Below are 11,410 nucleotides of genomic sequence, written 5' to 3'. Positions count from 1 at the left end.
TAGGAATTTGCAATGTATTTCCCATTTAGCTGAAATCATTGCAAATTACATTCACGGCGTGGAGAGTTGCTTTCACAGCTCGCTCACGAGTTAAGCATGCGTGTGCGACCCTTATGATATTCGGCAAACTTTCAGATAAAACTACAAGGTAAAAGTCATCCATACATTGTTTTTTGATAGCATGCTTATGAACTGAGATAGTAGCAAGTGAATGTAACTCTTTGCAAATGGTGAATGCCATCCCTGGTCTCAACCCTATTTTCGGCTTTTTTTCCAATTCAATGTTGGAATAAAACATTCGCGTTTAGTAGTAAATAAAATGTTTTAATAGCTTTATATCGATTAATCTACAGTACAATTTAAATATACATATAAAATATTTTTTTCGAAAGTATGATACACAAATACAAGAAAAAAAAAAACAAAACAACCGAAACATGACTATGAAATGACAAAACAAAAAAAAAATCTTTTCGGTGTTCCAAATTAGAGATTCGTAACTCATATTCTCGTAAATTTGAAAATCTTATGGCTACGAATATATTGAATAAGTATTTCTCATAAATTATCTCTTAAATAAGCAAATTTAATGTAAATAATACAAGGAATACTCGCACGCAGTTGACTTCGAAAGAACCAGAATCAAAGTGAATCTAGTTCTTAAAATAAAGCTTGTTTTTTTTTTGTTCGAGTAACTACGGTTCATCATATGAATTCTTCCTTCAGAAGTATTCAAGGATTTTTTTTTACTGAAATAATAATGGCTTCTCGATAGACTAATGTAGGTATGCTCTTTCAATATTATGACATGTTTGTCTTTTCAAACTTTTATTTTAATTATATGTTAACACATCTGCACGTATTTATTTTTCTATATAGTTTTAACGATTAGGTTTGTAGGTAGTTTGCGTTTCTGTTCGAAGCTGTCATCGCAGTGGCTTTATTCAATAAAATGATGCCGTTTTGTCTCATAAATAATATTATTATAAGATTGCTCTTAAGCCAGGCTTGCTAATTTATCTCTTTTCTAATCAAAGAACTGATTATTCAATTGTATGTTGATTTAGTTTGTTGGTTTCGCCGATTATCTCTAATGGGAGCATCTGTACTATTGTTGTTCCGATTTTACTAAGGTACACTCAATACACACATTCGTATCAGATTAATTGATAAAACACCATGTGCATAAAAGCATATATTAATTATTCTTACTAGCGATTAGAGATTAAAACATCTTCCACTTGCCAGGGTGGAGAAGAGGAGAAGCTTACACGAGTAGTAAAAAGTTAGATGTTGTATGTTTTGTACAAAAAGACCACACACGGCATAGAAGTAAGAGGTTAGAGCAGAGTAGTGTCCACTACTTTCAAAGATGGACGGTGATCATGTCTGAGTTGCTGGAGCTGGTGTGATTACTGGTGGAACCGGAAGCGTTGGATGAAGCACTGCTGCTGTTGCTGCTACTGCTGCTATTAGCACTGCAAGGTAGTTCTTTTGGTTTTGATGTGTCATTTCCTGGAATTTTGTTATGCTCCTGACTGGTGGATGCAACGCTGTGAGATTTCCTCAGCAGCGCGTGATTCTTCATCTGGGGCCAAAGCGGGTTTTCCAGAGCCTCGTCCGGACTTAAAGAAATGTCGGCTATGATGCCACTTTCTGGAAATAGGGAATAAATGAGATTGGAATGTGCATTCTTCATTTTGTTTGAAATATAGAATGCTGAAAGCATATAAAGCTTATATTACGAGAAAAGTACGAAACTATTTACATACATTTACATACATACATAAAAATGACTGGTAATTTTTAAATCAAAGATGTTGCCTTTGATAGGTTGTTATTCCGAGCCATGTTGTGAAGATTGTTGGCATCACAAGTGGTATGGTATTCTTAACCTTGCAAGCTTAAGCTTTATGTATTCAGCCTTATAATTTCAGTCTTGCATGTTTCACCCTTTCGTGTAGGTAACCCTTGCAACTATATTTGTACGTTACATATGTAATTTGAGAAGTTTTTTAACTCACCCATTGAACATTGGCTCACTAGCGTGGTCGACCGTTGATGTTTCTTAAAGTTGGTCTTCAGAGGCGCTGGAGCGTTTGGGTCTGTTATGCTGAGTGTGAGGCGTTTACAGGTTGTGATACTTGCGGTGGTGCTACTGCTGCTAGTACTGCTGGTGCTGCATCCGGATGATACTGCCGAGCTGCTTCCGACTGCGCTTCCGTTGCTTTTGCTGGGATTCGTTTCGCAGCCACTGGCCGTCGAACCGGTGCCAGTGCTAACCACTGAGCTTCCGGACGATGAACTACTAACCGAAATTATCGATTGCGGACGCTTCGAACTTTTCGATTCCGGTAGTGTACCAATAAAGGAATTGCGAAGTTTCGGTGCTAGAATGAGATTTGAATCATTAGTGAAGTTTTTAACAAAAGCGCAAAAGCGTGGATAACTCACTTTTTCCAAACATTGAAATACTGATTGATCGATCATTGATTTGATCCTGGCTGGGACGAATATCCAAACACGGTTTACTACCGATGCCCATCGAAGACATCTCGGCAAGACGAATTTCTCTGTTCCGTTTGGCTTGCTTCCACAAAAGTTTGGAAATCTCATCCGTCCAAGCGTTTTTGATGTCCTCGCTCATCGTTTGCAATGTCCACGTGTCGCCAGGTTTACGTTTACGGAACCAAATTTCAAATTTGTACGGCGAATCTCCAACGTGAGCTGTTAAACCGATGTCGGAAGTCTTGATGCTGTTCTTGTAGATGTAGATGTCGAGATTCTGTGAAATGTGATATGTTAGGAATTTGGAAAACGACAGTCAAAGTTGCGAACAAACCTTTCGATCGGGAAACCGTCGGGCTTTGCTAAACAGAACCAATTCCTCAAATAGGAACACCTGTCGAAGCGATTTCTTGCCGGCTTTGCCTTCCCAAACAAGGAACTCATTCTGTCGCAGCAATCGACCTTGCTCTTTTACATTTACATCGCAATCCCGTAGTGAGTCCATCGCCAGCAAATCGTTACCGTGTCTCAGCTGGAATCGTACCATCTCTTCCGCCTTCTGCAGTTCCTCTAGGTCTTCCAGAATCTCCGGATTTGTTGTTTCCTGTAAAGGACATGTATCCCGTTTAAATCACCACACCCTACATAAGAACTGTTCCAACTAATCTTACATGTGCTACGGCACAAGCCTTCATCAGCTGCTGCAACAACAGAGCGTACTTTCCCATCCGCTGCACCGGTTTCAGCAAATACGACGCCAGATCCATCTTATCGTTCAGTTCCATCTGCTTCGCCTTGAAAAACTGAGTACCATTCTCACTCATCAGAGAATCACTCTTTGGTTTGTTCTTGTTGTACAACGCATATAGGTAAAACTTGGACTCGTGCCGCAGGAAAGCGCTTCCAACCTTGATCGGATGGTGCTCACAACTGTCGGAAGAGAAAAAGTGGATTGAGTTAAAACACTTCCGTAAAGCACTTGTATCTTAGGTTAAGAGTTGAAGGAGATCCTGGACAAACTTCTTAAATATATGGGACGATAAAGAAGTATTACGGAGTCATGTAGAGGGTAGTCTCGAACGTGCTAACTCCACACGTTTGAAGGAAACCAAGGAACCCTAAACGTTCAGGGAAACCGGAGGAACATAACCCAAGACTGACGAAGATGGTGATATACTATACGCTCGGCGCTCTAATAAAGCTAAGCTGCAGAACACCTGCATCATACCTTTCTAACTCGCTGAGGAAATGCTGCTGATGAAATTCGCATATCCGCTCGATGTTACCGAAGATGACGTTCCGTTGACCGCGCAGGGCTTGTGGGATGTCATCGCGTAGAAGTTCTTGCGTGTAGTTTTCGATTACGTACTGCAGCGATCGCACGTAGTCGCGTTCTGTTCCAATCATCTCTCGCATGATCAATAGAAGCGTTCTGAAATGGAAGATTTTGATTTACAATGTTAGTTATACGTATGCAAGCGTAGAATGTCTCGAGGATGCGTACTTCTGCGTCTTCTGGTCAAATATGTTGTTCTCTTCGTAATCCAGCTGCAAGTTCGACGCGTGACAATAGAGATGAGCGTTTGCCTGCAGCGGTATCTGTAGATCTAGGGAAGGCTTTGAATTCGATTCAAAGCAGTCCTCATCCAAGTCATCACCATTGTTACTGAAAGTGTTCAAAAACATTTTTATGACTTCCTTGTATTCAAGTTTATCTTTCAAGAAATTACCATCCATTCTTCGGATCGTTGAGACTCTGGCAGGAGCAGGTTCGTTCGAGTTTCTCATTGCCCTCGCAACGATCGCAGCCTCCCAGACCAGAGTCGGCCATTTTGGATTGTTCCTCTTCGTCTTCATCGTGGTGACGTTGGCTGTGGTTGTGATGGCAGCGATTTCCATTCGGTTCGATCAAGTTCGGTGGTGGTAGCGGTTGACCGAACTTTCCCTTCTCCGGCGTACTGGTCGCCGTGATGGTGTCGTCGGATAGGCTTATATCTAAACTGATGTTATCACTGGTACTGGTAGTGTTGCTGTTGGTATCTCTGTTACTGTTGTTACTGGCGGCTGGTTGTGTTACTTTTTTGCATTGTTCAGTCAAAGCGGGTACTTCAATCTTCTCGGCTAATTCGAGTGTTTCGGTATGGAGAGAGTCGTCCTGTGGCTTAGAACGTTGAGATTCCAGCAATTCGTGCAGCCGAACGGCTCCCTCGATGCGTTCCCTCGTATTTTCCAGGCGTTGCTTATGCTGATCGACAAAGTCCTTCAATACCTTCAGCGTATCCTTCAGAATTTCCAACTCGACGGATGCTTCGTACAGATCGCGACCTTTGCTGATGTGTTTCATTGAGATGAAGTAGAATTTTTCAAAATCTTGTCCAGTCGCTTTGACGCGCTCGGCATGTTCCAGGCAGGACAGTTCATTGAAATTCTGTAGAGCTTTGGTACCATCATTCCGGATCCATGATATCACCTGCGGGTAAAATTAATAACCGTTAGATATTTGGTATAACATAAAGTGAGGAAAAGAAATCCATGTATTAGTAGTTTCAGTCTACTATTTACTCCCAGCTAACCTCTGGGGGGAAACTCATAATTAGGTTAGTAAATAACTTGTTTCAACATCAAAATGTTATTGATTTGCTTTAAATGATTACTTAAATTTTGTCACTTTATGTACATTTATAGACTTGTAGACTTTTTTACACGCTAAGGCCTTTTCTAGATTTTTTTTTGTTTAATGACTGATCAAGAAAATCCAAGATCATTTCACGCAGTTTTCCAAAATACCCTACGTGTCCTACTTGTTGAAAATCTTAGCGTATATTAAGCTAGACGATCTTTTGGGAAATAGTCTTGATGACCTTAGCTCGGGTACAATATTTTTGAGGGTTTAAACCAAAGTTTTTTTCATCGGATTTTTAAAGGACTGGAACTTATCACCAAAATGACCACATCACTATTTACAATGTGCAAGAAAACGGCCAACAATATACTGCCGTGTGCAGCATAGTTGTCCCATGTTCTATGGGAATCCCTATTAACATGGGACAACTATGCTGCACACGGCAGTATACTGATTGTGTGAAAATCGTATTTTGGGTATAAGGTGTCTACATGCTGAGTTAGGTTCATAAATGTGTATATTCTTTATCCATAACCGAAATCAGTCATATAGTTGTATGTGGTTGATACTTACCTGTTCTGGAACAAAACTCAACCTCGGCAACAAACAACCGAATCTACAGTCTACAAGGTTTTGAACAATACATGACTGAGCAATAGTGTTGAAGATAGGCCATATACGTAAACAAGTCATCGAACATCACAAAAGTAGCTGTTTGAAATTATTGCAGGTAGATAAAGGGCAACATTTTTTCCCATACAAGCATTTTATGAAATTTTTGGATAAATTTGCCTTAGACAAAAAAACTTTGAAAAACTGACGCAAAAACTGCCTTCACATGATCGAAATATATTATATTCAGCTCCCTCATCCGGCCAAAAGATTTGAAACCCAGTGTAACCCACTTGTAAGATCTTGTAGTAGTAATCCAGTAGTAGTAATCCACAAATTATGTCCTTTGAAGGTCCAGAAGGAACAGGAAGAGTCCAAGCAGGAACTCCTGGAGAAATGCTAGTGGATTTAGTTGGATAAACCGTAGGAAATACTGAAAGAAACCTAAGAAAAAAATACCGCAGGATTCCCAGGAGAAACCCATATGAGGTCGTCCATAAATGACGTAGCATTTTTTTTGACGATTTTTGACACCCCTTCCACTCCTCGTAGTCTATTTTCCAATACGTAATACATAGCTCGTAGCATAATTCGAGACTCCAACTCACCCCCCCCCCCCCCCATAAAATGCTACGTCATTTATGGGCGACCCCTATAGAAATTTCTGGTCATCAATTTGTAGATGTGTGGCATCTAATAGAAATGCCTAGCCAGTTCAACAAACATCCGGTGACCCGAAGAGCATGACGGTGTTACCCCTGCTGAAGAGTGACGGGCTTACCCGAAAAGGCCACTTTTCTTAAATTACACCGTAATTTCTGAATAATTGTTGAAACTGACCATTCAATGAATCTTGGCACTAAAGAATAGTACAGATGAGAATACATAATTGATGAAAGTTAGTTTCTGAACTTCTTTTGTATTCCAGAAGCTAAATTCTACCGACGAAATATTACATCCGGCGTTGGTACAATAACGCGTGCGTTTGTTTTGTTTATTTTCTTTGTGTTTGACAGGTCAATTTTGGTATCATTTGTCTCGAAAGAGTAAAAATGGTAAAAACAAATAAGATGTGTGGCCGAAAAGCTAATAAATAACTGTTTTCTGGTAAAATCATTGGGGTGACGGGCTTACCCACCCTGACGGTGTTACCCGCTTTTCCCCTACGGACTTTTCGAACCCTCTTAGCAGAATACCCTCTTAGAATGAGTGTCATCAGTTTTGACAGTGGTTCAAAAATCGCTTTTGCTTCACACCGCTTATTCAATTCATAACCAGATTCTATGCCTTCTCACAAAATTTGAGCTCATTTGGTGGGAGATTGAGACTGTATAAGCTCTTCAAAGTTTGTATGGGAATTACTATGGGAAAACGATCAATCAACTGTAGCATTTTCTCAAATGCCCTAGAGGATTAGTGGACTCTTTGTACTCCTAGGCTTCTCTATTAGCTACAACTTCACTGAAGACCGCATTCAAATCGGACTTCTCATTAATTATTGACGGTTTCCCCCCTTATCGAACGCGACGATTTGAATCCGTCGCGGATGAAACCGTCGCCAGAGTCGTGGCAGCCAATCAGCAGGCGGGAGTCTGACGTTTCGCCGATCTCACTAACACAAACAGCAGCTGAGGTGGTGCTTGATTTGTTGCGATGATTCAGAAATGCCGAGTGGAAGTTAGCAGCGCGTTTTGTTATGAAAGCAACATACAATAACTAGCCACAGAAGTCCAATGTCGCGACTGTTCGTATGACTAACATCTAGTTTGCCACGCCCTTATACAGCGTCCTTAGCGGTACTATAAGTGTCAAATAAATTTTGTTTACCATAACAAAATATCCTCTACAAACTGGACACTTAAAACAATCAATTGGGTTGTTAAGTGAATAAAATATTGCTATTTTCTATAGTCTAATCGAAAGAGCTCAATTTTCTGAGTATAACGATTCCAATACCTTTGTTTTGATGGTTTCATTGAATTTTCGTGGATAGAATGACAGTTCAATTGATAAAGTGACAGTTCGACCCGAACAAAAAAAAAATCCCCATACAAACTTTAAATGCATTTTAAAAATAATTCCTGTGGCCGAGTTCCGGCGCACTTTTTCTTCGAAGAGAAGAAATTTTCGTCCATTGCCTACCAGCAAAAAAATTTTTCTTCTCTTCAAAGAAAAAGTGCGCCGGAATTCGCCTACTGGACTCCAAAAATTATGAAATTTTTGACTTCAACTAATTTTTGGTTGGAGAATCCGATTATAATATAATCCGGATAGCTCTAAAGAACCCAATTATTACAATTGAAGTTTTAATTTAATTAAATAAGAAAAGTGACTATAGCGCCATTGAAGATCTATTGTGTATTCTTTATTACATCAACGAACCTAACTTCAAAATGACTGACAATTCTCAGGTCATTTTGACAGATGTAAAATGAGCATGAAAAGGACGACACAACAAGATCGATAAAGTGCATGTGTGTGGTCTGTCAAAATGACCTGAGAAGTGCCAAACATTGTCATGGCTAGCTCTGTTGGTGTAATGAAGAATTTCTTTTAAAGAACATTTGGACTATTTAAGGTACCTATGAAAGATGTCATGGATAAATCTTTGAAGGAATTGTATAAGAGCTTCTTTGAAGTTTTCTATAAATGTCCAAAAAAAAAACAAAATATTACCTGTAGAATAATTCCTCCAAAGCTAATAATTTTCTTAAAATTTTCTTCGAAATTCCTCAGAAAATTCTTTAGTGACCATTCATGATTGGCGTAGAATTTTAGAAGAAGTGAGGGGTCTCTGGATTTACAACTAACCGGAAGGTGGAGGCGATGCCTAAAATCTTCAATAATGCTACGTAATTTATGAATGCTCCCTTACAAGTTCTGGTAAACACTTTGTCTAAACAAAAGTGTCGAAGCAAATTGATTCTGAAAAGCAAATACTACATTAACAGAAATATCTAAAACATGTCTCAATGTCTTGACTTTTTCTTAGTTCAATGATCACTTTCGCATTCCCTTATTCTGATTCATGTTCCTGCGTCCATGTAGCCTTAGAGCCTCGGAGCAGGCTCCTTTCATATAGAAAATTCCTGTCCGCCAGTGACATTTTCATCGTAGAAGATAATTAGAGCTAATTTTATTAAAAAAAAAAAATATTAAAAATTCCAAGGATGATGTTCGAAAATAATGCACCTCTCAACCCCTAGAATCTCGGTACACATCAGGAAACTTTAACGAAACGTTTGCTCTTCGATATTTTTTGGTTGAATATGATAAAATTCAAACCCATCATATGCTTAGCAATAATTTTTCAAAGTTTTAATCTTTCGTCGTCACAGTCATGGTGCTAATTTCTAACCACCCATTTTTACCAGCTTACCTCATTGATCTCATCGTCCAGAGCACGCTGCCGGGTCATCTCCCTTAGTCTTTCTCTCCTCTGTTCGGTAAGTTGCTCGAGCTTCCGGGCCGCTCGATCGACCTCCTGGAAGATGGTGATCACCTCTCCGAGGCGAGCGTTGATCAGATCCTTCTCGCCAGCAGCAGAAGCACCATTGCCGTAGCTGCCGAAATTCCACTGTGGTTTGTGGTGGAGTGTGAAGTTGCCGTTTAGACTACTGCTTACGAGGCGATTACTACTATCTAGACTACAGTTCCTAACTAAATTTTTGGTTTGATTAAGCGTTTGTTTGTTGTTGATAACGGTGAGTTTGTCTTGAAGTCGTTGTATGGTATTTGGTCCTTTGCGACGGAGGGTTTGTAATTCCGAATCCATCAGTGCGCGGCTTAGGGCGCGATGTTGTGAGTGCAGCTGTCTACGTGTCGGCACCGTGCCTTGGATCTCCAGATTTCGGATGTCGTTCAGCACGGTGACAAGCCGGCGACCCGTCTCTACGCATTGAATCTGCAGGGGTTCAAGGGTGCGGAAAAAGTCGATCCACTCGCACTGATCGTGTACGTAGAACCCAGAACACCGAATCGGCAGATTGTCGGTACCGATGAAGTTCTTGATGGTTTCATTGTTAAGATATTTGATGTGCACATTCAGATTTCGGATGAGTTCCTTCGGTGGGTGTTTGTTATCCGCTGGATCGTACGATCCGGACACGTAGATCGATCCGAAAGTTAAATGGCCGCTTAGAAGTTGAAGTGCGCTGTCCAGCGTTTCAAGAAACGCCAACTGAGAGCTCTCGGTCAGCAAAAGATGAATACAGTACTGGGAGGGGCTGAAACGATAGAAATGGAACTCGTGTTAGATATCATCCACGTGTACCCCCAGTTATATAGATATCCATTCAACACCCACTCGAAGCTGTTTTGATTGCATCGCTGCTCCCCATTCAAATTGAAACTAATATCTTATAAACTATATTTTATTGTAAACAATTAATTTGCATTAGAAGATAAATTTTGCCCCAAATGAAATTACCCGACCATGTTAACCATCCGCTCATTGGTTACGATCAGCCTGGGCAATAAAAATGCTCCTCGTTACGACTGACGACTATCAGGTCTGCGGGATACGAGACGGGTGCACTTTGAAATTAGATTCAGCCTTCCTCAGAGATACCAGGCAGCATCATGATCGGAAGCAACACGAAGGCAATACACCCGAGCAAAGTCTGACAACAAACTGAAAACTAATTTTGATGTTGTGATGTTGCAAATTCTGGACGAACATTTGAAAAGGGCCTATCTGCTTTGCGTAAACAAACATGTTTTTGTCTCTGTAGGGCCCATCTGCATCCACCCACGCACGTCAACACCCTTATCAGAAAGAGTGTTCTTCAAGCTATCTGTTAAGGGTGTTGATGTGCGTGGGTGGATGCAGATGGGCCCTACAGAGACAAAAACATGTTTGTTTACAAAAAGCAGATAGGCCCTTTTCAAATGTTCGTCCAGAATTATGATAACTGAGGTTGTTGTCGTTTTGGTCGTTTTAACGGAGAGTAGAAAAATGTTCACGCAACAACTAGTTGAAAACCGTTCCTTTTATAATTGATAGTAAATTGATAACAGTTTTTGTTATCAGTGCGAAAAAATGGAAAAATCGTCAAATGAAGAGTTTTTTTTTGGTTCATATGAAAACCTTAATGTAAAAAGATGTTTGTATTAGCGGTATATCATTTGATTTATTTATTACACAAGATTGCCTAGAAGTTTTGAAATAACTTCAAAACTATTACATTTATATTGATTAGAAAAGACAGCAAAATGATATCAAAATATTTTAGTTAGTTTATTAAAGACACTTTACCACTAGAGTGGCATTCGTGTGATATCAAAATATGAAATCAAATTTAATGAAGACGAACTGATATCAAAATGTGATATCAATTTGCTGATGATTACAAATCGTGTTTTTGATTTGCTATCATTTTGTTGTTAGACTTTGCTCGGGTAGCGAGCTAGAAGCTATAGGTATGGTAGGGGAAAACGTGGTACCAGGGAAACTAAAAGTGTATGTTATCCGATTCTGTCTAAGAAGCTTGGAGAACCCAATTCTCCCGTCAAGTGGTAATACCATGCAAATGAACGTATAATTTTCGCATTTTGATTCCACCTCATAAACTATACGCCTGGATGTGGCCAACTGGAGCTGCTTCATATGGCGAAATAATGCTGGTTGGTGGTCGATCGGTGATCCAGTTGAAATAATCACTATTT

General features: G+C 39.9%; 1 protein-coding gene across 1 annotated transcript in view; it reads right to left on the bottom strand.

Annotated features, from left to right (window-relative positions):
* Positions 1-303: 303 nt before the first annotated feature.
* The window catches only part of LOC115270442 (uncharacterized), a 134,475-nt gene continuing 123,368 nt past the window's right edge, over positions 304-11,410 (bottom strand). Inside the window, exons 5-13 of the mRNA XM_062852342.1 lie at positions 9,123-9,969; positions 4,239-4,978; positions 4,013-4,174; positions 3,737-3,940; positions 3,180-3,438; positions 2,843-3,112; positions 2,455-2,785; positions 2,025-2,390; positions 304-1,656 (exon numbers count right to left, since the gene is read on the bottom strand). Coding sequence (XP_062708326.1) covers positions 1,367-1,656; positions 2,025-2,390; positions 2,455-2,785; positions 2,843-3,112; positions 3,180-3,438; positions 3,737-3,940; positions 4,013-4,174; positions 4,239-4,978; positions 9,123-9,969 — 3,469 coding nt within the window. The 3' untranslated portion in view covers positions 304-1,366. The remainder of the gene's footprint in view (positions 1,657-2,024; positions 2,391-2,454; positions 2,786-2,842; positions 3,113-3,179; positions 3,439-3,736; positions 3,941-4,012; positions 4,175-4,238; positions 4,979-9,122; positions 9,970-11,410) is intronic.

The sequence above is a fragment of the Aedes albopictus genome, chromosome 2, assembly GCF_035046485.1.
Source record: "Aedes albopictus strain Foshan chromosome 2, AalbF5, whole genome shotgun sequence".
NCBI lineage: Eukaryota > Metazoa > Arthropoda > Insecta > Diptera > Culicidae > Aedes > Aedes albopictus.
This window is presented reverse-complemented; position numbering and strand designations above follow the sequence as displayed.